This window comes from Melopsittacus undulatus, unplaced genomic scaffold (genome assembly GCF_012275295.1).
Source record: "Melopsittacus undulatus isolate bMelUnd1 unplaced genomic scaffold, bMelUnd1.mat.Z mat_scaffold_561_arrow_ctg1, whole genome shotgun sequence".
NCBI classification, from domain to species: Eukaryota; Metazoa; Chordata; class Aves; order Psittaciformes; family Psittaculidae; genus Melopsittacus; species Melopsittacus undulatus.
This window is the reverse complement of record NW_022994422.1, coordinates 1,101-25,476: the sequence shown is the minus strand read 5'-3', so window position 1 is coordinate 25,476 and position 24,376 is coordinate 1,101. Positions and strand designations below refer to the sequence as shown.

At 62.2% G+C, this 24,376-nt stretch overlaps 4 protein-coding genes across 5 annotated transcripts; 3 read left to right on the top strand and 1 right to left on the bottom strand.

Annotated features, from left to right (window-relative positions):
* Positions 1-68: 68 nt before the first annotated feature.
* NFKBIB (NFKB inhibitor beta) lies at positions 69-5,111 on the bottom strand. Its single transcript, XM_034074142.1, has 6 exons — positions 4,791-5,111; positions 3,681-3,786; positions 2,468-2,675; positions 1,208-1,296; positions 883-1,107; positions 69-203 (listed from the first exon to the last, which is right to left on the bottom strand). Exons 1-6 carry the CDS (start codon positions 4,985-4,987, stop codon positions 129-131), a joined length of 900 nt encoding a protein of 299 aa, XP_033930033.1. The 5' UTR covers positions 4,988-5,111; the 3' UTR covers positions 69-128.
* Positions 5,112-5,398: 287 nt separating this feature from the next.
* Positions 5,399-10,279, top strand: SIRT2 (sirtuin 2). Of its 2 annotated transcripts, XM_034074140.1 has the most exons (14): positions 5,400-5,533; positions 6,000-6,116; positions 6,222-6,263; positions 6,364-6,470; positions 7,091-7,147; positions 7,233-7,301; positions 7,398-7,527; positions 8,217-8,276; positions 8,642-8,697; positions 8,809-8,885; positions 9,591-9,642; positions 9,755-9,822; positions 9,916-9,982; positions 10,100-10,279. In XM_034074140.1, the coding sequence occupies exons 1-14, from the start codon at positions 5,458-5,460 to the stop codon at positions 10,238-10,240; spliced, it is 1,119 nt and encodes a 372-aa protein (XP_033930031.1). In that variant the 5' UTR covers positions 5,400-5,457; the 3' UTR covers positions 10,241-10,279. The 2 variants fall into 2 exon arrangements, with proteins under 2 accessions (XP_033930032.1, XP_033930031.1); XM_034074141.1 differs by lacking the exon at positions 6,222-6,263 and having other exon boundaries at positions 5,399-5,533.
* Positions 10,280-11,725: 1,446 nt separating this feature from the next.
* On the top strand, positions 11,726-19,422 carry HNRNPL (heterogeneous nuclear ribonucleoprotein L). The gene is given in 14 exon segments (XM_034074137.1): positions 11,726-11,949; positions 12,786-12,904; positions 13,467-13,704; positions 14,043-14,128; positions 14,262-14,358; positions 14,442-14,514; positions 16,581-16,652; positions 17,273-17,415; positions 17,418-17,555; positions 17,637-17,758; positions 18,019-18,220; positions 18,832-18,889; positions 18,975-19,070; positions 19,155-19,422. Coding segments are annotated over 14 exon segments (1,716 nt in total). The 5' UTR covers positions 11,726-11,736; the 3' UTR covers positions 19,214-19,422.
* Positions 19,423-19,538: 116 nt separating this feature from the next.
* Positions 19,539-23,700, top strand: ECH1 (enoyl-CoA hydratase 1). Its single transcript, XM_034074138.1, has 10 exons — positions 19,539-19,605; positions 20,273-20,456; positions 20,943-21,031; positions 21,147-21,271; positions 21,594-21,642; positions 21,716-21,780; positions 22,063-22,133; positions 22,307-22,378; positions 22,689-22,839; positions 23,556-23,700. The coding sequence occupies exons 1-10, from the start codon at positions 19,575-19,577 to the stop codon at positions 23,658-23,660; spliced, it is 942 nt and encodes a 313-aa protein (XP_033930029.1). The 5' UTR covers positions 19,539-19,574; the 3' UTR covers positions 23,661-23,700.
* Positions 23,701-24,376: the final 676 nt, after the last annotated feature.

The following is a 24,376-nucleotide window of genomic DNA, read 5'->3' as shown; positions in this document are numbered from 1 at the left end:
TTTATTGGACAATTCATATAAATTCACTATTGCTACTGGGGGAGGGGGGGGACATTGGGGGGGGGGGGGGGGAGGGGGGGGCTCCCCTAAAGTCCAGGCAGATAAATAGGGGGAGATGTGGGGGGGGTTCAGTCCACGCGGAGGCCACTGTTGATGACGATGTCATCGTACTCCTCTTCCTCCTCCTCATCCTCCTCTTCCTCCTTGAAGGGGGATAACACCCGGAGATCAGCGCCCACCCCAAAACCCTGGGGGGGTCTGGGGGCTACACCAGGCATGGTCCGGGGGGGGGAAAGAGGCGTTTTGGGGTGGAAAAGCCTCGTTTTGGGGTGGAAAAGCCTTATTTTGGGGTGGAAAAGAGGCGTTTTGGGGTGGAAAAGAGGCGTTTTGGAGTAGAAGAGCCTCATTTTGGGGTGAAAAGAGGCGTTTTGGGGCGGAAAAAAGGCGTTTTGGGGTGGAAAAGCCTCATTTTGGGGCGGAAAAGAGGCGTTTTGGGGTGGAAAAGCCTCATTTTGGGGTGGAAAAGAGGCGTTTTAGGGTGGAAAAGAGGCGTTTTAGGGCGGAAAAAAGGCGTTTTGGGGTGGAAAAGCCTAATTTTGGGGTGGAAAAAAGGCGTTTTGGGGTGGAAAAGCCTCATTTTGGGGTGGAAAAGCCTAATTTTAGGGTGGAAAAGCCTCGTTTTGGGGTGGAAAAGCCTCGTTTTGAGGTGGAAAAGCCTCATTGTGGGGTGGAAAAGCCTCATTTTGGGCTGGAAAAGCCTCATTTTGGGGTGGAAAAGCCTCATTTTGGGGTGGAAAAGCCTCATTTTGGGGTGGAAAAGCCTCATTTTGGGGTGGAAAAGCCCAGTTTTGGGCTGGAAAAGCCCCATTTCGGGGCGCTCACCTCGCTGCTGTCCGTGTCCTCGTCGCTGGACGGCTCCTGCGCCCCGAAGCGCCGCAGCAGGGGGGGCAGGCGGGGGTCAGGCCGGTGCCGGGCGCTGTATAGAGCCGTGTACCCCACGTACATACGGGCTCCGGGGTCGGCTCCGGCGCGGAGCAGAACCTCAGCCACCTCCGGGCTCTGAGCCTCCACCGCCAGGTGCAAGGGGCTGCGGCCGCAGCTCGGCTCCTGGGGGGGGGGGGCACAACCGGAGCCGGGGGGGGGGGTTAAGGGACCCCCGAGGCTCTGCCCCCCCCCCCCCCCCCCCCGGTGTGGGTCCGGTTCTCACCGGTTTGTTGAGGTCGGCTCCGGCGCTCAGCAGCAGCTCCACCATTGCCACGTCCTTGCGCAGCACCGCGATGTGCAGGGGGGTGTAACCTGTGCGGGGATGGCACAAACTGCATCCCAACCACATCCCAACCACATCCCGACCGCATCCCAACTGCATCCCAACCGCATCCCGGCTCCATCCCAAACACATCCTGGCTTCATCCCTGCCCCATCCCAACCACATCCCAACCGCATCCCAACCACATCCCAACTGCATCCCAACTGCATCCCAACCACATCCCAACCACATCCCAACCGCATCCCAACCACATCCCAACCACATCCCAACTGCATCCCAACCGCATCCCGGCTCCATCCCAAACACATCCTGGCTTCATCCCTGCCCCATCCCAACCACATCCCAACCGCATCCCAACCACATCCCAACTGCATCCCAACCGCATCCCAACTGCATCCCAACCACATCCCAACTGCATCCCAACCACATCCCAACCGCATCCCAACTGCATCCCAACTGCATCCCAACCACATCCCAACTGCATCCCAACCGCATCCCAACTGCATCCCAACCACATCCCAACTGCATCCCGACCGCATCCCGGCTCCATCCCAAACACATCCTGGCTTCATCCCTGCCCCATCCCAACCGCATCCCAGCCTCATCCCAACCGCATCCCGGCTTCATCTCGGCCCCATCCCAGCTCCATCCCTGCCCTGTCCCAGCTTCATCCCAGCCCCATCCTGGCTCCATCCCAACCACATCCCAGCTCCATCCCTGCCCTGTCCCGGCTCCATCCCTGCCCTATCCTGGCTCCATCTCGGCTCCATCCCAACCACATCCCATCTCCATCCCAACCACATTCCATCTCCATCCCAACCTCATCCCAACCACATCCCAGCTCCATCTCCATCCCAACCGCATCCCAGCTTCATCTCGGCCCCATCCCAGCTCCATCCCTGCCCTGTCCCAGCTTCATCCCAGCCCCATCCCAACCACATCCTAACCTCATCCCAGCTCCATCTCCATGCCAACCACATCCCGGACTCATCCCAGCTCCATCTCCATCCCAACCATAAACCAGCTCCATCCCTGCCCTGTCCCAGCTTCATCCCTGCCCTATCCTGGCTCCATCCCAACCACATCCCAGCCTCATCTCGGCTCCATCTCCATCCCAACCGCATCCCTACCCCATTCTGGCTCCATCCCATCCCCATCCCAGCTCCATCCTAACCATATCCCATCCCACCCCCCCCTCACCATCATAGTTGATGCTCTCGAGCTGCTCCCTCTCCTCGGGGCTGCTGTGCCCCAGCAGGATCCGTGCACACCGCGGGTGTCCCTCGCGGCAGGCCAGGTGCAGAGCCGTGTGCCCCCCCCGCTCCTGGGGGCTCAGCCCCGCGCCAGCCGCACGCAGCTTCTGCACGAAGCTCTCCAGGCCCAGGATCACCGCCAGGTGCAGGGGGGTCTGTGGGTACCGGGTAAGGACCGGGGGGGGCACCGGGACCCGGTAAGGAGAAGGGGGGGGGATGGGGACCGGGGGGGGATGGGGGGTCTGTGGGTACCGGGTAAGGACCGGGGGGGGCACCGGGACCCGGTAAGGACAAGGGGGGGGGGGGTCTGTGGGCACCAGGACCCAGTAAGGACAAGCGGGGGGATGGGGACCGGGGGGGGATGGGGGGTCTGTGGGTACCGGACCCGGTCAGGACCGGGGGGGGATGGGGACAGGGGGGGGATGGGGGGTCTGTGGGTACCGGGACCGGGTAAGGATCGGGGGGGGCACTGGGACCCGGTCAGGACCAGGGGGGGATGGGGATGGGGACGGGGGGGTCTGTGGGTACCAGACCCGGTCAGGACCGGGGGGGGGCACCGGGACCCGGTAAGGAGAAGGGTGGGGGTCTGTGGGCACCGGGACCGGTAAGGACAAGGGGGGGGATGGGGACCGGGGGGGGATGGGGGGTCTGTGGGTACCGGGTAAGGACCGGGGGGGGGCACCGGGACCCGGTAAGGAGAAGGGTGGGGGTCTGTGGGCACCGGGACCGGTAAGGACCAGGGGGGGATGGGGACCGGGGGGGTCTGTGGGTACTGGGACCGGTCAGGACCGGGGGGGGCACTGGGACCCGGTAAGGACAAGGGGGGGGGGGGGTCTGTGGGCACTGGGACCGGTAAGGACCGGGGGGTGATGGGGACCAGGGGGGGATGGGGGGTCTGTGGGTACCGGACCCGGTCAGGACCGGGGGGGGATGGGGACCGGGGGGGTCTGTGGGTACTGGGACCGGTCAGGACCCGGGGGGGGATGGGGGGGTCTGTGGGTACCAGACCCGGTCAGGACCAGGGGGGGATGGGGGGTCTGTGGGCACCGGGACCCGGTCAGGACCGGGGGGGGATGGGGGGTCTGTGGGCACCGGGACCGGTAAGGACCCGGGGGGGGATGGGGACCCTTTCCCCTTACCCCCCCCCCCCCCCCCCATACCTGCCCCAGGTCGTTCTGCAGGTCCAGGTACCCGGTGCCTGCCGTGTGCTGCAGGATGGACTCCAGGAACGCCTCATGCTCGTGGATAACGGCCAAGTGCAGCGCCCTGCGGATGGACACACAGACACGATGGGGATGGACACACAGACACGATGGGGATGGACACACGGACACGGTGGGGATGGACACACGGACACGGTGGGGACGGACACACGGACACGGTGGGGACGGACACACGGACACGGTGGGGATGGACACACAGACACGGTGGGGATGGACACACGGACACGATGGGGATGGACACACGGACACGATGGGGACGGACACACGGACACGGTGGGGATGGACACACGGACACGATGGGGATGGACACACAGACACCATGCGGACGGACACACGGACACGGTGGGGATGGACACACAGACACGGTGGGGATGGACACACGGACACGGTGGGGATGGTCACACACACACAGACACGGACACAAAGAGGACAGACACACGGACCCAATGGGGATGGACACACGGACACAATGAGGATGGACACACGGACACGATGGGGATGGACACATGGACACGATGGGGATGGACACACAGACACGATGGGGATGGACACACGGACACGGTGGGGATGGACACATGGACATGGTGGGGACGGACACACGGACACGGTGGGGACGGACACACGGACACGATGGGGATGGACACACGGACCCAATGGGGATGGACACACGGACACGGTGGGGACGGACACGGTGGGGACGGACACACGGACACGGTGGGGATGGACACACGGACACGGTGGGGACGGACACACGGACACGGTGGGGACGGACACACGGACACGGTGGGGACGGACACACGGACACGGTGGGGATGGACACACGGACACGGTGGGGATGGACACACGGACACGGTGGGGACGGACACACGGACCCAATGGGGATGGACACACGGACACGGTGGGGACGGACACACGGACACAATAGGGATGGACACATGGACACAATAGGGATGGACACACGGACCCAATAGGGATGGACACACGGACACGGACACACGGCCCCAATGGGGGTGTCCCCGCCGCGTCCCCTCCCCCCCGCTCACTCACGTGTCCCCGTCCTCCGTGACGAAGCCGATCACGTGCCGCAGCCAGGCTCCGGCCTCGCTGTCGGTGTCGGTGTCGGTCCCGGGGGGCAGCGGGGTCAGAGGCCCCTCCCCCAACGACCCGAGGCCGCTGTCGCACCAATCATCGGCCTCCGTCCGCTTCGCGTCCCCCGGAGGGGGCGGAGCCTCCGCGGCCGCCATTGAGGCCGCGTCACAGCGGAGCGGCCATGGAGGCACCGGCAACGGGAGCGCGGGGAGGGATGGGAGCGGAAGTACCGGAGGGCTTCCGGTGGGCGCAGCCAATCAGAGGAGGAGGGGCGATGAGGGGGATGGAGGAGGAGCGGCCAATCGGCGCTGGCCGCGTGGTGCATGCCGGGAGGTGTGGCGGAAAGGAAAGATGGCGGCGCCCTCAGCCAATCAGCGCTCTCCGTGCAGTGCACGCCGGGAAGCGTGGCTGGAAGCTCAGCCAATCAGCTCTGTCCGCGCGGTGCACGCCGGGAGGTGTGGCGCTCGCAGCCAATCAGCTGTGCCCGCGCGGTGCACGCCGGGAGGTGTGGCGCTCGCAGCCAATCAGCTGTGCCCGCGCGGTGCACGCCGGGAGGTGTGGCGCTCGCAGCCAATCAGCTGTGCCCGCGCGGTGCACGCCGGGAGGTGTGGCGGGGCCGCTGCCCATGGCCGGAGCGGACGGAGGCCGAGAGGAGCTTGGGGCTGAGGGAGGATCTGACCCGAGCCCCGGGACCGATGACAGTGAGCGGGGGGAGGGGGAGGGGAGGGGGGGGGCCCGGGGCCTCACCGGGTCCTGTGCCCGTCCCCATTCCTGTCCCTATTCCCATTCCCATCCCCATCCCGTTCCCACTCCCGTTCCCATTCCCATTCCCGTTCCCATTCCCACTCCCGTTCCCATTCCCACTCCCGTTCCCATCCCCATCCCCATCCCGATCCCGTCCCCATTCCCATTCCCGTTCCCATTCCCATCCCTATTTCCATTCCCATTCCCGTTCCTATTCCCATTCCCATTCCCATCCCCATTCCCGTCCCCATTCCCATTCCCATTTCCATCCTCATTCCTGTCCCTATTCCCGTCCCCGTTCCCATCCCCATCCCCATTCCCATTCCCATCCCGTTCCCATTCCCACTCCCGTCCCCATCCCCATCCCCGTTCCCGTCCCCATTCCCATCCCATTCCCATCCCCATCCCGTTCCCGTCCCACAGTGGAGCTGCTCCGGAGCCTGCTGAGCCGCACCCTGGGCCTGGGCCGGGCGGAGCCTGAGCCGGTGCTGGAGGAGCTGACGCTGGAGGGCGTGAGCCGTTACCTGCAGAGCCCCCGATGTACGGGGGGGGGGGGGGGGGGGGGGAACGGGGGCTCCGGTGTTGGGGATCCCCGGGGGGGTCCCCATGAGCCCCCTCCCCATTCTCTGCCCCCCCCCCCCTCAGGCAAGAACGTTGTGTGTATGGTGGGCGCCGGGATCTCCACGTGTGAGTGCAATGCGGGGGGAGGGGGGGGGGGTTAACACGGGGGGGGATGGGGCATGAACCCCCCTTTGCCCCCCCCCCCCCCCCCGTGCCCCCCCCCCAGCCGCAGGGATCCCCGACTTCCGCTCTCCCGGTACCGGCCTCTATTCGAACCTGCAGAGCTATGAGCTCCCCTATCCTGAGGCCATCTTTGAGATCAGCTTCTTCAAGGTACCCCCCCCCCCCCCCCCTCGGGTTTGGGGGTCCTGGGCCCCCCCAAAGCTGCCTCCAACCCCCCCCAACCTTAACCCTAACCCAACCCCCCCCCTCGGGTTTTGGGGTCCCTGCCCCTGGGCCCCCCCAAAGCTGCCTCCAACCCCCCCCAACACTAACCCTAACCCACCCCCCCCCCCTCGGGTTTGGGGGTTCCTGCCCTTGGGGCCCCCCCAAAGCTGCCTCCAACCCCCCCCAGCACTAACCCTAACCCAACCCCCCCCTCGGGTTTGGGGGTCCCGGCCCCTGGGGCCCCCCCGAAGCTGCCTCCAACCCCTCCTAACCCCCCCCTCAGGTTTGGGGGTCCTGGGCCCCCCCGAAGCTGCCTCCAACCCCCCCCAACACTAACCCTAACCCAACCCCCCCCCTCGGGTTTGGGGGTCCCGGCCCCTGGGGCCCCCCCAAAGCTGCCTCCAACCCCCCCCAACACTAACCCTAACCCAACCCCCCCCCTCGGGTTTGGGGGTCCTGGCTCTTGATGCCCCCCTGAAGCTGCCTCCAGCCCCCCCTTAACCCTAACCCCCCCCTCGGGTTTGGGGGTCCCTGCCCTTGGGGCCCCCCCCAACCCTACCCCATAGGAGCACCCGGAGCCGTTCTTCGCCTTGGCACGGGAGCTCTACCCGGGGCAGTTCAAGGTAACCCCCCCCCCCACTCAGCCCCATAGCTCGGGGGGTCCCCCAAACCTTTGGCCCCCCCTGATTCTCCTTCCCCCCCCCATAGCCCACCCTGTGCCACTACTTCATGCGCCTGCTGCAGGACAAGGGGCTGCTGCTGCGCTGCTACACGCAGGTGAGCCCCCCTTTAACATGGTTCTCTATGGGGTGCTTATGGGGCACGTTGGGGTTCTCTGACCCCCCCTTTGTGCCCCCCCCCCCCCCCCCCCAGAACATCGACACTCTGGAGCGGGTGGCAGGGCTGGAGCCCGAGCGGCTGGTGGAGGCTCATGGCTCCTTCTTCACCTCCCATTGCCTGCGCCCAGGCTGCAGGCGCCAGTATGGGCTGCCCTGGATGAGGGGTGCGATGGGGGGGGCATGGGGGGGGCATGGGGGGGATATGGGGGACAATGCGGGGATATGGGGGGGACAATGGGGAGATATGGGGGGGATATAGGGGGAACAATGGGGGGGATATGGGAGGGACATGGGGGGATATGGGGGGGACAATGGGGGGGATATGGGGGGCTGTGGGGGGGATATGGGGGGGACAATGGGGGGGATATGGGGGGCTGTGGGGGGGATATGGGGGGGACAATGGGGGGATATGGGGGGGACAATGCGGGGATATGGGGGGACAATGGGGAGATATGGGGGGGACAATGGGGGGATATGGGGGGGACAATGGGGGGGATATGGGAGGGACATGGGGGGATATGGGGGGGACAATGGGGGGGATATGGGAGGGACATGGGGGGATATGGGGGGGACAATGGGGGGGATATGGGGGGCTGTGGGGGGGATATGGGGGGGACAATGGGGGGATATGGGGGGGACAATGGGGAGATATGGGGGGGACAATGGGGGGACATGGGGGGGTATGGGGGGAAAGCAGGGCTGGGTCTGGATGCAGGGTTCCCATAGAAACGGGTCCTATTAAGAGCTGGACCAACCCCCCCCCCCATGTACCTTTGGGTCCCCCCTTGATCCACCCCCCCCAAGCTCTTCCATGCTCCTCTGTGCCCCCCCCCATGGCCCCCCCCCTTTGCAGAGCGAATCTTCTCCTCGCTGGTACCCAAGTGTGAGGAGTGCCAGGGCCTGGTGAAACCCGGTGAGCTCGGGGGGGGGACGACCCCAACCCTAAAACCCCCTCCCCCCTCACCCTAATACCCCCCCCAACTCTAATACCCCTCCCCCAATCATTGGGGCCCCCCCCCAACCCTAATACCCCTGCCTCTATCATTGGGCCCCCCCCAACCCTAATACCCCTCTCCCAATCATTGGGGCCCCCCCAAAACCCTAATACCTCTCCTCCAATCATTGGGCCCCCCCCAACCCTAATACCCGTCCCCCAATCATTGGGGCCCCCCCCAACCCTAATACCCCTCCCCCAATCATTGGGCCCCCCCCAACCCTAATACCCCCCCCATCATTGGGGCCCCCCCAAACCCCTGCTCACCTCTGCCCCCCCCCCAGACATTGTGTTCTTCGGGGAGAGCCTCCCCTCGCGCTTCTTCACCCTCCTGCAGTCGGTGAGTTTGGGGGCTCCTGGCTCCCCCCATTCCCTTCATTAGGATTTGGGGGGGGGGACACCTCAGTGCCCCCCCCCTCCTTTCCTGACACCCCCTTTTCCCCCCCCCCAGGACTTCCAGCAGGTGGATCTGCTCATCATCATGGGCACCTCGCTGCAGGTGCAGCCCTTCGCCTCCCTTGTCAGCAGGTTGGGGCCCCCCCGAACCCCCCCTTGATGCTCTCAGACCCCCCCATTGATGCCCTCAGACCCCCCATTGATGCCTTCAGACCCCCCCATTGATGCTTTCAGACCCCCCATTGATGCCTCAGACCCCCCATTGATGCCTTCAGACCCCCCCATTGATGCTTTCAGACCCCCCCATTGATGCCTCAGACCCCCCATTGATGCCTTCAGACCCCCATTGATGCCCTCAGACCCCCCCATTGATGGCCTCAGACCCCCCCATTGATGCCTTCAGACCCCCCCATTGATGCCTTCAGACCCCCCATTGATGCTCTCAGACCCCCCCATTGATGCCTCAGACCCCCCATTGATGCCTTCAGACCCCCATTGATGCCCTCAGACCCCCCCATTGATGCCCTCAGACCCCCCATTGATGCCCTCAGACCCCCATTGATGCCTTCAGACCCCCCATTGATGCCCTCAGACCCCCCCATTGATACTCTCAGACCCCCCCATTGACGCCTTCAGACCCCCCATTGATGCCCTCGGACCCCCCCATTGATGCCCTCAGACCCCCCCATTGATGCCTTCAGACCCCCCATTGATGCCTTCAGACCCCCCCATTGATGCCCTCAGCCCCCCCCATTGATGCCCTCAGACCCCCCCTTTACCCTCCAACCCCTTTCAACCCCCCCCTCTCCCCCATAACCCCCTCTTACCCCCTCATAGGGTCCCCACCAACACCCCCCGGCTCCTCATCAACAAGGAAAAGACAGGGCAGGTAAAACCGGGGGGGGGGGCTGCTAAAATTGGGGTGTTGGGGGGGTGCAGATGGGGTTTGGGGGGCTCTGGGGCTGTTGTGTCCCCCCCATTGTCTGTGGTGCCCCCCCCAGAGTGACCCCCTGATGTCCCTTATGGGCTTTGGCTGTGGCATGGACTTTGACTCGGACAAGGCTTACAGGTAAGGGGGGGGCTTGGGAGGTTTGTGGGGGTCACCCCCCCCCCCCCCAGCCCTTTTTGGGGTACCCTCCTTTTGCCCCCCCCCCCCCCTCAGGGACGTGGCTTGGCTGGGGGAGTGTGACAAGGGCTGCCTGGAGCTGGCGGAGCTGCTGGGATGGAAGGTACCTCCCGGCCCCATAGCGATGTGGGGACCCCCCCGTTAATGTGGGGACCCCCCCGTTAATGGGGGACCCCCCCCCGCACCCCCATTTACTCCCCTGTCCCCCCCCCCCCCACAGAAGGAGCTGGAGGAGCTGATGAGGAAGGAACATGCAGCCATCGATGCCAAAGCCACCCAGGGGGGCAATGGCAAGGCCGGGGGGGGCAGCCAGGACCCCCCCCCACCATCGGGGGGGGGCACTGAGACCCCCCCCCATTGACGCAATGGGGCTGGGGCATTAAATGGGGGCTGCTCAGCATCGGCTGTTGGCTTTTGGGGGGTCTGGGGGAGGGGTTTGGGGCCCCCCCAATGTGTGCGCTCTGGGGGGGGCTGCCCCAGTGAATGGGGGTGACTGCGATGGGGGGGGGGGGGGTTGGGGGATGGGGGGGGGATGGGCCCTTTATGGGGTTTGTGCAATAAAAGCTCCTTATTCTTATGTATTGGGTGGGTCCTGAGAGGCGTTTGGAGCCTGGGGGGGCCCCTCCCGTTTTCGGGGTGTCTGTACCCGTTTTTGGGGTGTCTGTACCCATTTTGGGGTGTCTGTACCCGTTTTTGGGGTGTCCGTACCCGTTTTTGGGGTGTCCGTACCCGTTTTAGGGGTATCCGTACCCGTTTTTGGGGTATCTGTACCCGTTTTTGAGGTGTCTGTACCCGTTTATGGGGTGTCTTTACCCGTTTTTGGGGTGTCTACCCGTTTTGGGGGTGTTTGTACCCGTTTTTGGGGTGTCTGTACCCGTTTTTGAGGTGTCTGTACCCGTTTTAGGGGTGTCTGTGCCCATTTTTGGGGTATCTGTACCCGTTTATGGGGTGTCTGTACCCGTTTTCGGGTATCTGTACCCGTTTTTGGGGTGTCTGTACCCGTTTTTGGGGTACCTGTACCTGTTTTTGGGGTGTCCGTACCCGTTTTTGGGGTGTTTGTACCCGTTTTGGGGGTGTTTGTACCCGTTTTTGGGGTGTCCGTACCCGTTTTAGGGGTGTTTGTACCCGTTTTGGGGGTGTTTGTACCCGTTTTTGGGGTGTCCGTACCCGTTTTTGGGGTGTTTGTACCCGTTTTGGGGGAGTTTGTACCCGTTTTTGGGGTGTCCGTACCCGTTTTTGGGGTGTCCGTACCCGTTTTTGGGGTGTTTTTACCCGTTTTTGGGGTGTCCATATCCGTTTTCGGCTATCTGTACCCGTTTGGCGGCGAGCGCCTACCGTAGCTGAGCGCGGTGGGCGGGGCCAACATGCACCGGCCAATCCGAAGTGAAAGGTGGGAGAGGCTGCCAATCAGAGCCCGGAGCGGGAGGCGCGAGAGTTGATAGGCAGGCGAGTTGGCCAATAGGCGAGGGGAGGGCATAGAAGGAGCCAATCAGAGCCAAAGGAGCTGATTCGCGTTGGCTCTGACCAATAGCCTGGCAGAAGCGGCGGTTGGGGGCGGAGCCAGAGTGCTGCGCCTTGAAGAAGGGCGGGGCTCTGCATGGACAGGCGGCTCCTCTCCCCAATCAGCTCGGTGGGCGGGCGCACAGCTGCCCCTCGCAGCCAATAGGAGGCGGGGACACAGTTGACGGGCAGCAGCGCGGCCCAATCAGCGCGGGCCCGTCGGCTCGCGGGGCCCAATGAGCGCCGAGCTCAGGGGCGGTGCCGGAGCCGGACCAATGAGACGCGAGCCCCGCCTTGAGTGGCGGTAGGGCGGGCCAATAGGGGCGTGGCGGAGGCGGCGCGGCGGCCAGAGGCGCCATGTCGCGGCGGCGGTGGCGGGGCCCGCAGAGCGCTGAGGGCAGCGGCCGCGGGGCCGACATGGGGAAGATGGCGGCGGGCGGCGGAGGAGGCTCCGGTCGGTTCTATGGGGATGGAGGCCGAGCTCCAAAGCGTCAGAAGACCGAGAACGCGGAACCGCCACCGCATGGGCCCGGAGGGGGGGCGGGAGGAGGGCCCGGGGCGGCTGGAGCGGTGAGGGGGGAACGGGGGGAGAACGGGGATGGGGGGGGTAAAATGGGGATGGGAGGGGTAAATGGGGATGGGAGGGGGTAAAATGGGGATGGGAGGGGTAAAATGGGGATGGGAGGGGTAATATGGGGATGGGAGGGGGTAAAATAGGGACGGGAGGGGGTAAAATGGGGATGGGAGGGGGTAAAATGGGGACGGGAGGGGTAAAATGGGGATGGGAGGGGTAAATGGGGATGGGAGGGGGTAAAATGGGGACGGGAGGGAGTAAAATGGGGACAAGGGGGGTAAAATGGGGTTGGGAGGGGGTAAAATGGGGTTGGGAGGGGGTAAAAGGGGGATGGGAGGGGGTAAAACGGGGACGGGAGGGGGTAAAATGGAGATGGGAGGGGTAAAATGGGGATGGGAGGGGTAAAATGGGGATGGGAGGGTAAAATGGGGACGGGAGGGGGTAAAATGGGGACGGGAGGGGGTAAAATGGGGACGGGAGGGGTAAAATGGGGACGGGAGGGGGTAAAATGGGGACGGGAGGGGGTAAAATGGGGACGGGAGAGAGTAAAACGGGGACAGGAGGGGGTAAACGGGGATGGGGGGGTAAAATGGGGACGGGAGGGGGTAAAACGGGGACGGGAGGGGCTAAAACGGGGACGGGAGGGGGTAAACGGGGACGGGAGGAGGTAAAATGGGGATGGGGGGGCAAAAACGGGGATGGGAGGGGGTAAAACAGGGACCGGATGGGGTAAAACGGGGACGGGAGGGGGTAAAAACTGGCTTAGGGGGTGTAAAACGCAGGCTGGGGTCCCATTGGGCTCTGTGGGGCCAACGGCCTCGCTGCCCCATAGGAGAACTACGATGACCCACACAAGACACCAGCGTCACCCGTGGTGCACATCCGGGGCCTGATCGATGGGGTGGTGGAGGCTGATCTGGTGGAGGCTCTGCAGGAGTTCGGGCCCATCAGGTGAGGTGATGGTGATGGTGTGATGGTGATGGTGGTGTGATGATGGTGGTGATGGTGATGGTGATGGTGGTGTGATGATGGTGGTGATGGTGATGGTGGTGATGGTGATGGTGGTGATGGTGGTGGTGATGGTGATGTGATGGTGATGATGGTGATGGTGGTGTGATGATGGTGGTGATGGTGATGGTGGTGATGGTGTGATGGCGATGGTGGTGTGATGATGGTGTGATGGCGATGGTGATGGTGATGATGGTGGTGTGATGATGGGGATGGTGATGGTAATGATGATGATGGTGTTCATGGTGATGGGTGTGGTGATGGTGGTGATGGTGATGGTTGTGATGGTGATGATGGTGATGATGATGGTGTTCATGGTGATGGTTGTGATAGTGATGATGGTGGTGATGGTGATGGTTGTGGTGATGGTGATGATGATGATGGTGGTGCTGGTGATGGCTGTGGTGATGATGATGATGGTGATGATGATGGTGATGATGGTGCTGGCTGTGCTGCTGCTGCTGGCAGTGCTGCTGCTGCCCTGACACCTGCAGTCCCTCCCCAGCTACGTTGTGGTGATGCCCAAGAAGCGACAAGCCCTGGTGGAGTTCGAGGACATCCTCGGTGCCTGCAACGCCGTCAACTACGCAGCCGACAACCAGATCTACATTGCTGGTCACCCAGCCTTTGTTAACTACTCCACCAGCCAGAAGATCTCCCGGCCTGGAGACACCGATGACTCCCGTGGTGTCAACAACGTCCTGCTCTTCACCATCCTCAACCCCATCTACTCCATCACGACGGTGGGGAGGCCGTGGGGGTAGCCATGCAAAGGGGGGTGTGGGGCTGTGGGGAGGGGTGGGAGATGTGGGGCAGGCTGGGGAGGAGAAGGGAGAGCTTGGGGCAGCCGAAGGGGCTGCAGGGACACAGAGAGGGGTTTGGACAAGGGATGGATGAGGATGAGGAGAAGCAGCTTCCAGGTGGAAGGGGAAGGAGTTGGATGGGTCTGGGGGATGTTGTTTGCTTTGGGAATGGGGTTGAATGGAGCTTTGGTTCCAGGCCAGGTTAAATGGGGCTCGCAGCACTTGGTGGGGGTGCTCCAGGTGATCTTCAAGCCCTTCCTCCCCTGTGCCCCCCCCAGGACGTGCTCTACACCATCTGCAACCCCTGTGGCCCTGTGCAGAGGATCGTGATCTTCAGGAAGAACGGGGTCCAAGCCATGGTGGAATATCCTTCCTTGTGCTCCAGGGGCTCTGGGGCTTGTGGGATCCCCTTGTATGGGAACCCCTTGTATGGGAACCCCTTGTATGGGAACCCCATTATCAGAGTGATGACCCCAAACCTTAACCCTGCCCTCCACGTTCGACTCGGTGCAGAGCGCCCAGCGCGCCAAAGCCTCTCTCAATGGCGCTGACATCTACTCGGGGTGCTGCACCCTCAAAATAGAGTATGCCAAGGTAAGAGCTGCCCCCCCCCCCCCGGGACAGGCACCCCCATTGGGGGGCACAGCACCCCCATGACACTGCCTCACCCCCTGCAGCCTACACGTCTCAATGTGTTCAAGAACGACCAGGACACCTGGGACTACACCAACCCCAACCTCAGCGGACAAGGTAATGGCACTGGAGCCCCTTGTGGGCCTACACTCGGGCACCGCGACCCCAACACCTCCTGCCCCATCCCTACACCCGGAGCCGGCCCCGGGCTCACCGGGAATGGGGCTGGATGGAGGTGGGAACCGAGCGGGAGGTGTCTGTGTGTCTATGGGGTCTGTGCTGCGCCTGCCTCGGCCGTGGGCATCAGGAGGGGGTCACAGCCCCACTGCTGTGTGTGGGGCTGAGGGCGGTCTGGGGGGGTGGGAAGTGCCATGGGTTCCATGGGGCTGCTCCACTCCATGGGGCTGTGTGGGCTGTGAGCTCCCATAGAGCTGGAGTTACCTGCAGTGGAGCTATGGGGCAGGCTGGGGATGTTGTTGCCTTCGCTATGGGGCCTTCCCAGCCCCTGTAGGGCCAGAAGGGAGACACCAGCTCCCTGGAGCCTATGGAAGGGGTGGGAAAAGACCCCCACGCCCCTGGAAAACCCCCTTTGGAGTGGATGCCTCCATGCTGGGTCAGTGGTTTTGGGGGGGGGGGTGTGATGGGAAGGAGAAGAACCCCCCCTTTGTGTTCTGAACCCAGAGCGTGAGCGTCGGGTGCTATTGCTGGGGGTCTGGGGACCTCAGGCTGGGTGGGATTGGGGTTCGCCGGCCACTTATGGAAGTGCTTGAAGGAGGGTCCTGTGGGGCTGGGGGTGCAGCTCCCCCCCCCCCCCCGTGCTGTGTAGGATGTGGGGGGGCTGGGGCTGGGGGGTGGGATGCCATAACGTGGCCTTTCCCAGCTCCGAGCGCTCCTTTTGCACGTACACCAGCGGAAAACCCGAGCGGGAGTCACCTTCCTCCGCACATTCCTTCCTCCACCTTCCTCCTCCTCCTCCTGCTCACACCACACAAGTGTAGGAACAAAAGCAGAGTGGAGGACACACGAGCAGCCAGCAAAATAAACCACCCCAAGCAGCACCATGAGCTCATTGCAAGGACACAACCACCATCCAAGGACTCTCCTGCAGCCAAGCGCCAAGCGGACACCACCACAACCTAGCCCCAACCCAAATCCCAGCTTAAGGCACAACTCAACCCAAACAACACCACACACAAGCCCGTAGGAGGCTGGAGCTGGGTCTGGCTCGAGCCGAGACACATGTCCATGCTCAGAGGAGACACGCACACGGACAGAGCTCCACAGAGCCCGACGCACCACACAGTGGCAGGAATGGAGGGACCCCTTTGTGGCCTCCTTTGGGACCTCCCGAGGAGCAAGACTTAACGTTTCTTTTTTGCTCAGGAAAAAGAGTGTTTTTCTCTCGTTTTGAAGTGGAATTGTGGCGGGTTTGGTGCCGTTGGACCTGTGTTTGTGACTCTGAAACCATGTGATGCAGGGTCGCAGTGTTTGTTTGGTGGGACGCCCATCTTTCCCAACTGTCCTAACTCTTGAAGCGTCCAAGGGTAAGAGAAAGACAGCGAGCTCATTCCATGTGCCAAAAGCGGACCTTGTACTATTGTAAACCCCCCCTCTATGCTGTAAGTAGCCCCCCGACCCCCCCCTTTCCCCAAGCTTTGTATCCAACCGGGAATAAAGCTCCATGGAAACGGGAAGGGACCAAGAAGAGCGACTGGATCCGGTGCCGTGGTCGATGCCTTGGGTGGCTCCTTGAAGCTGGTTCTGCTGTTGCTTTGCTGCCTGAACCCCCACTTGTTTCGGGGCGGTCGGGAGATGGTTTTGCCACTTTAATGACTTCATTAGCTGTAATTCATGTCCTTCATTCTCCTTTCTGTACCTTCATTGTCTTAGTAATGAGCAGCGTCCCAATGGGGCCTGGCCGGACCCCCACTTCCATAGGGCAGCTTGGGGGGAGGGGGGAGATGGGAACAGATCCTCTGGGGGGTGATGGTGGTGTTGGGGGGGGGCAGCTCCCAGTATGGGCCCCCCTCACTCTCCATCCCCACTGGTTGGAGATGGGGGGGATCCACTAAAGCCACCCTGGGGCTGTTGATGGCTGGAGGAGGGGTCTTCAGCACCTTTGGGAGCTGTGCTGGGGCCCCCATCATCCTCAGCCCCCCCATAACCTCTGCTTCTCCCCACAGGAGACCAAGGAGGGAACCCCAACAAGCGCCAACGGCAGCCCCCACTCCTTGGGGATCACCCTGCAGAATATGGTACGTGGGGGGGCTCAGCCCTGCTTTGGTAAGGGGACCCCATAGATGTGGGGGTGAGGGGGGGGCTTCAACCTCCTCCCTGTGCAGGAGGACCCCATAGATGTGGGGCTGGGGGGGGGCTTCAACCTGCTCCCTGTGCAGGAGGACCCCATAGATGTGGGGCTGGGGGGGGGGCTTCAACCTGCTCCCTGTGCAGGAGGACCCCATAGATGTGGGGCTGGGGGTCTCCAACCCTCTGCCTGTGCAGGAGGACCCCATAGATATGGGGCTGGGGGTCTCCAACCCTCTGCCTGTGCAGGAGGACCCCATAGATGTGGGGCTGGGGGGGGGGCTTCAACCTGCTCCCTGTGCAGGAGGACCCCATAGAGGTGGGGCTGGGGGGGGGGCTTCAACCTCCTCCCTGTGCAGGAGGACCCCATAGATGTGGGGCTGGGGGTCTCCAACCCTCTGCCTGTGCAGGAGGACCCCATAGAGGTGGGGCTGGGGGGGGGCTTCAACCCTCTGCCTGTGCAGGAGGACCCCATAGATGTGGGGCTGGGGGGGGGGGCTTCAACCTCCTCCCTGTGCAGGAGGACCCCATAGATGTGGGGCTGGGGGTCTCCAACCCTCTGCCTGTGCAGGAGGACCTCACGGTGGCTACCATGGGCACTACCACGATGAAGGCTACGGGCCCCCCCCTCCCCATTACGAAGGCAGAAGGATGGGGCCTCCAGTTGGGGGGCACCGGCGAGGACCCAGCCGCTATGGTCCCCAGTATGGGCACCCCCCCCCCCCCCCCCCCCCCCCCCGGAGTATGGGCCCCACGCCGACAGCCCCGTCCTCATGGTCTACGGCTTGGACCAGTCCAAGATGAACTGCGACCGCGTCTTCAACATCTTCTGTCTCTATGGCAACGTGGAGAAGGTCAGTGCGGTGCTTTGGGGTCCCCCATGTGGGGTTTGGGGTGTCCGGGGGGGGGTTCTGATGCTCCCCATCCCTATGCAGGTGAAGTTCATGAAGAGCAAGCCAGGAGCAGCCATGGTGGAGATGGCAGATGGTTATGCTGTGGATAGAGCCATCACCCACCTCAACAACAACTTCATGTTCGGGCAGAAGCTCAACGTGTGGTAGGTGTTGGGTTAGGTTTAGGGTTAGGTTAGGGGTTAGGGTTTTGGGGTTACGGTTACGGTTACGGTTAGGTTTAGGGTTAGGTTAGGTGTTAGGGTTAGGGGTTTGGGGTTAGGTTTAGGGTTAGGGTGCCTCCGGTGCCACACTGAGCCCCCGTACCCCTCTGGCAGTGTCTCCAAGCAGCAGGGTTAGGGTTAGGGGTTAGGGTTAGGGTTATGGTGCCTCCGGTGCCACGCTGAGCCCCATTACCCCCCCGCAGTGTCTCCAAGCAGCAGGCCATCATGCCCGGGCAGTCCTACGGGCTCGAGGACGGCTCCTGCAGCTACAAGGACTTCAGTGGCTCCCGCAACAACCGCTTCTCCACCCCGGAGCAGGCGGCCAAGAACCGGATCCAGCATCCCAGCAACGTCCTGCACTTCTTCAATGCGCCCCTCGAGGTCACCGAGGACAACTTCTATGAGGTGAGGGCTCCTCCTCATCCTCCTCCTCTTCCTCCTCCTCATCCTCCTTTTCCTCCTCCTCCTCTTCCTCCTCTTCCTCCTCCTCCTCATCCTCCTCTTCCTCCTCCTCCTCTTCCTCCTCCTCCTCTTCCTCCTCTTCCTCCTCCTCCTCTTCCTCCTCCTCCTCCTCTTCTTCCTCTTCCACCTCCTTCTCTTCTTCCTCCTCTTCCTCCTCCTCCTTCTCTTCCTCCTCCTCTTTCTCCTCCTCCTCTTCCTCCTCCTCCTCTTCCTCCTCCTCCTCTTCCTCCTCCTCCTCCTCCTCTTCCTCGTCCTCCTCCTCCTCCTCTTCTTCCTCTTCCACCTCCTCCTCTTCTTCCTCCTCTTCCTCCTCCTCCTTCTCTTCCTCCTCCTCTTTCTCCTCCTCCTCTTCCTCCTCCTCCTCCTCCTCTTCCTCCTCTTCCTCATCCTCCTCCTCCACCTCCTCCTCTTCTTCCTCCTCTTCCTCCTCCTCCTCTTCTTCCTCTTCCTCCTCTTCCTTTCATTCTCTTCCCTTCCCTCTTTCTCCTCTCTGCCTTCCCCTCCTCTCCCCCTCCCTTCCTCTTCCTCCTCACCCTCCTCTCCTCCCTCCCCAGATCTGCGATGAGCTGGGTGTGAAACGTCCCTCCTCGGTCAAGGTCTTCTCGGGGAAGAGTGAGTATTGGGGTCCGGGGGGGGGGGGGTTAGGGTTAGGGTTAAGGGGGGGGTCACTGAGGAAGGGACCCCCCCTCTTTCCCAGGCGAGCGCAGCTCCTCGGGGCTGCTGGAGTGGGACTCCAAGAGTGATGCCCTGGAGACCCTCGGCTTCCTCAACCACTTCCAGATGAAGAACCCCAGTGAGTGCCCCCCAGCTCCCCCCAAAGACACCTCAACCCCCCCCCCCCGGACCCCCATTAACCCCCTGTTCTCTCCCCCCACAGATGGGCCGTACCCCTACACGCTCAAGCTCTGCTTCTCCACCGCTCAGCACGCTTCCTAACCAGGACCCCAACAGCCGGGGGTTGCCCCCCAACACCCCAGGACCCCCCTGCCCCCTCGGGGGGGCTGTGTCCTCGCCCCTTTCCCCCCCCCCTTGTTTTTTTAAGGCTGATATTCCCCATTTCCCTGCCTGACCTCTTCCCCCCCCCCATTTTTAAGGCCGTTTGTGTGCTCCCCCCATTCCCCTTCAATAAACTCGTTTGGAAAACACCCGTGCCCCCCATTTATGGGGTGATTTGGGGCCATCCATGTGGGGTGGGGGCTGGGAGGTCTGCCCCACGTGCGCCGCTAGGGGGCGCCGGTCTCGCTACCGAGAGGGGCGGGGCGGTGCTTGCCGTCACGTGACCGGACGCGGAGGGCTCATGGCGGCGCTGGGGCTGCTGAGGGCTGCACGTGAGTCCGAGGCCTGACCTTGAGTGACCCCCCAACCCACCCCATGGGGCACCCCCTTGTGACCCACGTGACCTTCAGCCTCACCTTGACCCTCTTGTGGCTATATATACTTATATATATATATGTCTATAAGCTGCCCCATGCCCCCCCCACCCTCTTGTGACTATATATACTTATATATATGTCTATAAGCTGCCCCTATGCCCCCCCACCCTCTTGTGACTATATATACTTATATGTATGTCTATAAGCTGCCCCTATGCCCCCCCCACCCTCTTGTGACTATATACTTATATATATATGTATATCTCTCTATAAGCTGCCCTTATGCCCCCTCCCCGACCCTCTTGTGACTGTATATACTTATATATATATGTCTATAAGCTGCCCCTATGCCCCCCCCACCCTCTTGTGACTATATATACTTATATATGTATATGTCTATAAGCTGCCCCTATGCCCCCCCCAACCCTTTTAGGCCCCCCCCAACCTCCGACCCCTCCTATGTCCCCCCCCATTGCGCATTGCCCGTGCTGGGACGATGCTTACCAAGCCCCCAGGCCCGTACCAGTGGCTCCCAGTTCACCTCCCAGCATCTCCCAGTGCTTTCCCAGCAGGTTTGAGGCTTTGCCCAGTCCTTGACCCGTGGCTCCCGGTCCCTCCCCAGTGCCCCCCCGGCTCTCCTCGGTGCTGTGGGGCCCACACCGCCCCATGGCCACGGCAACGGGGGCCCCGGAGCGGCTGCGCCGCGGCTTCGAGACGCTGCAGGTGAGGCAGGAGCAGGAGCATGTCCTGCACGTGCAGCTTCACCGTCCCGACAAGAGGAATGCCATGAACGGAGCCTTCTGGAGGTGCTGGGGGGGGCCTGGGGGGTGCTGGGACCCCCATGGGGCTCTGGTGCCATCCCCATTGTGGTCCCATACCCAACATGGTCCCATACCCAACATGGTCCCATTCCCACCATGGTCCCATCCCCACCGTGACCCCATCCCCACCGTGACCCCATCCCCACCGTGACCCCATCCCCACCGTGGCCCCATTCCCACCCTGGTCCCATCCCCACCATGTTCCCATCCCCACCATGGTCCCATCCCCACCATGGTCCCATCCCCACCATGATCCCATCCCCACCATGACCCCATCCCCACCATGACCCCATCCCCACCATGATCCCATCCCCACTGTGGCCCCATTCCCACCATGGTCCCATTCCCACTGTGGCCCCATCACCACCATGGTCCCATCCCCACCATGACCCCATCCCCACCATGATCCCATCCCCACTGTGGCCCCATTCCCACCATGGCCCCATTCCCACCATGGCCCCATTCCCATAGGGAGATGGTGGAATGCTTCCAGGCCATAGCCCAGGACTCCTCATGCCGTGCTGTGGTCATCTCTGGGGCAGGGGCAGTTTTCAGTGCTGGTGAGGGCTCTGGCTCCCTTTGGGGGGGCCCTGGGACTGGGAGTACCCTGAGGGGCCGCTTGGGGGGTGCCAGCTCCCTAACCCTAAACCTAACCCTAACCCATGGCCCCAACAGGCATTGACCTGGTGGAGATGGGCAGTGAGCTCCTGATGGTGGAGGGGGATGATCCGGCCAGGAAGGCCTGGAACCTGCGGAGGAAAATCTGTGCCTTCCAGGAGAGCTTCTCTGTGCTGGAAAAGGTGGGAAGGAGGAAGGGTTGGGGTTGGTTAGGGTTAGGGGTTGGGGTTTAGGGTTAGGGGTTGGGGTTTAGGGTTAGGAGTTGGGGTTTAGGGTTAGGGTTGGTTAGGGTTAGGGGTTGGGGTTTAGGGTTAGGGGTAAGTGTTAGGGTTAGGGTTTAGGGTTAGGGTTTAGGGTTAGGGTTTAGGGTTAGGGTTTAGGGTTAGGGTTTAGGGTTTAAGGTTAGGATTAGGGTTAGGGTTATGGGTTAGGGTTAGGGATGGCGGCTGGATGAGGGGTGGATGCATTGGAGCTGTCTCCCTCTCACCCATGTCCATCCTACAGTGCCCCAAGCCTGTGATCGTGGCTGTCCATGGTGCCTGCATCGGTGCAGGTCAGTGGGGTGCAATGGGGGGGACACTCCGGGATCTCTTTGTGTCACTGACCCACAGGCTGCCCCATGGCAGGAGTCGACCTCATCTGCGCCTGTGACATCCGGTACTGCAGCCAGGATGCCTGGTTCCAGGTGAAGGTGGGTTCGTGGGGAGCCAGCAGGGGCCCCATGGGGTGTCCTGGTGGTTCCCTTGGTCCCCAATGGGAATTGTGCAGTATTCCAATGGAAAAACTACAGTATCCCAATGGGAATGCCGCAGTATCCCTATGGAAGTGCTGCAGTATCCCTCTGGAATGCCACAGTATCCCTATGGAATGCTGCAATATCCCAATGGGAATGCTGCAGTATCCCTATGGAAAGCCACAGTATCCCAATGGAATACTGCAGTATCCCACTCCCCTTCCATCTCCATCCCTGCAGGAGGTGGACATTGGGCTGGCAGCCGACGTGGGCACCCTGCAGCGTCTCCCCAAGATCGTGGGCAGCCAGAGGTGACTGTGGGGACATGGGAGTGGGATCCTGCGGCATTCCCATTGGGATCCTGCGGCATTCCCATTGGGATACTGCAGCATTCCCATTGGGATACTGCAGCATTCCCATTGGGATCCTGCGGCAGTCCCATTGGGATACTGCAGCCTCACAACCCCTTTTCCTTCCCAACAAGCCTGGTCAATGAACTGGCCTTCACCGCCCGCAAGATGATGGCCCCCGAGGCGCAGAGCTGTGGGCTGGTGAGGTACTGCTGACCCCATGGGGTCCCTGGGTGTCCCTATGGGGTCCCCTGGGTGTCCCTATGGGGTCCCCTGGGTGTCCCCTGGGTGTCCCTATGGGGTCCCCTGGGGGTCCCCTGGGTGTCCCTATGGGGTCCCCTGGGTGTCCCCTGGGTGTCCCCATGGGGTCCCCTGGGTGTCCCTATGGGGTCCCCTGGGTGTCCCCATGGGGTCCCCTGGGTGTCCTTATGGAGTCCCCTGGGGGTCCCCTGGGTGTCCCTATGGGGTCCCTATGGGGTCCCCTGGTGTCCACCACATCCCCGTGTCCCCCCACAGCCGCGTGTTCCCGGACAAGGGCTCCGTGGTGCAGGCAGCCATAGCCGTGGCCGAGGCCATCGCTGCCCGGAGCCCTGTGGCCGTGCAGGGCACCAAAGAGAACCTGCTCTATGCCCGGGACCACTCCGTGCCCGAGAGCCTGCGCTATATGGTGAGGGGCATGGGCACCCATGTGGGGATGGGCACCCATGTGGGGATGGGGCACCCATGTGGGCATGGGCACCCATGTGGGCATGGGCACCCATGTGGGGATGGGGCACCCATGTGGGGATGGGCACCCATGTGGGGATGGGGCACCCATGTGGGGATGGGCACCCATGTGGGCATGGGCACCCATGTGGGGATGGGGCACCCATGTGGGCATGGGGCACCCATGTGGGGATGGGCACCCATGTGGGGATGGGCACCCATGTGGGGATGGGGCACCCATGTGGGGATGGGCACCCATGTGGTCATGGGGCACCCATGTGGGGATGGGCACCCATGTGGGGATGGGCACCCATGTGGGGATGGGGCACCCATGTGGGGATGGGCACCCATGTGGGCATGGGGCACCCATGTGGGGATGGGCACCCATGTGGGCATGGGCACCCATGTGGGCATGGGGCACCCATGTGGGGATGGGGACCCCTCCATGGCACCCACACTGGCCCCGGCTCAGTGCTGTTGCCATCCCTCCACGAGTGTCCGGTCCCGTTGTCTCCATGCCTGAGGGTGTCCTGTCCCCATTGGCATCCCATTGCCAAAGGTGTCCTGTTCCCGAGTGTCCCATTCCTGTCCCCCTTGCCAAGGGTGTCCCATTGTCATCCCATTCCCATCCCGTTCTATTCCCATCCCATTCCCATCCCGTTCCCATCCCATCTGCAGGCCACCTGGAACATGGGAATGCTGCAGAGCCAGGATGTGGTCACTGCAGCTCAGGCAGCCATGAACCGGAAGGACCTCAAGGATGTCCCATTCAGCAACCTTTAGGGACCCCATGGGGGGACCCCAATAAACCTGCTTGGACCCACGGCTGCCTCTTCCTGGGGTCTTGAGGGGCCAGGGGGCTTAGGAGCTGGGGCTGGATGTGTCCCCTTTGGGATCTGGTGGTTTGGGGGCTTTTCTGGAAGCTTTGGAAGTGGGTTTAGGACAATTTGGGCTGTTTGTTTGTGCATAATTTGGGGCAATTCCAGCAGTTTTGGGGTATTTGGTTTGGGGAATTTGGGGCTATTTGGACGCAAATGGACTTGTGGGGTGAAAGCCAAGAGTGACAGGCCTGAAGAGGTGCAGCAGCAGTGCCCCCTCCTGGCTACAGTGACTTCAGAAGTGTTAGAACTGGGCATCAAGAGGTTGGAAATAACCTAAAGCACATTAGAAATAGGCAAGAGCAGCTTAAAACAGGCCAGAAATGACCATAAATATTTAAGAAGGAACCGAAATCAGCTGAAAACTAGTAAGGAATAGACAGAAGACGGAAAAGCCTCTCCATGGTTTAGAATTTGCCAAAAGAATCTAAAATAGGGTTAGAAATGGACAAGAGTAAGATAAAAATGACTATAAGGGAGTTAAACCAAGTTAGGAAATGGCAAAACCAGGTTAGAAACGACAAGAAGTGGGTAAGAAATCGACCAAAATGGCTTGGAAATAGCCAGAATGGCTTCAAAAGTGTTAGAACTGGGCATCAAGAGGTGAGAAATAGCCTAAAG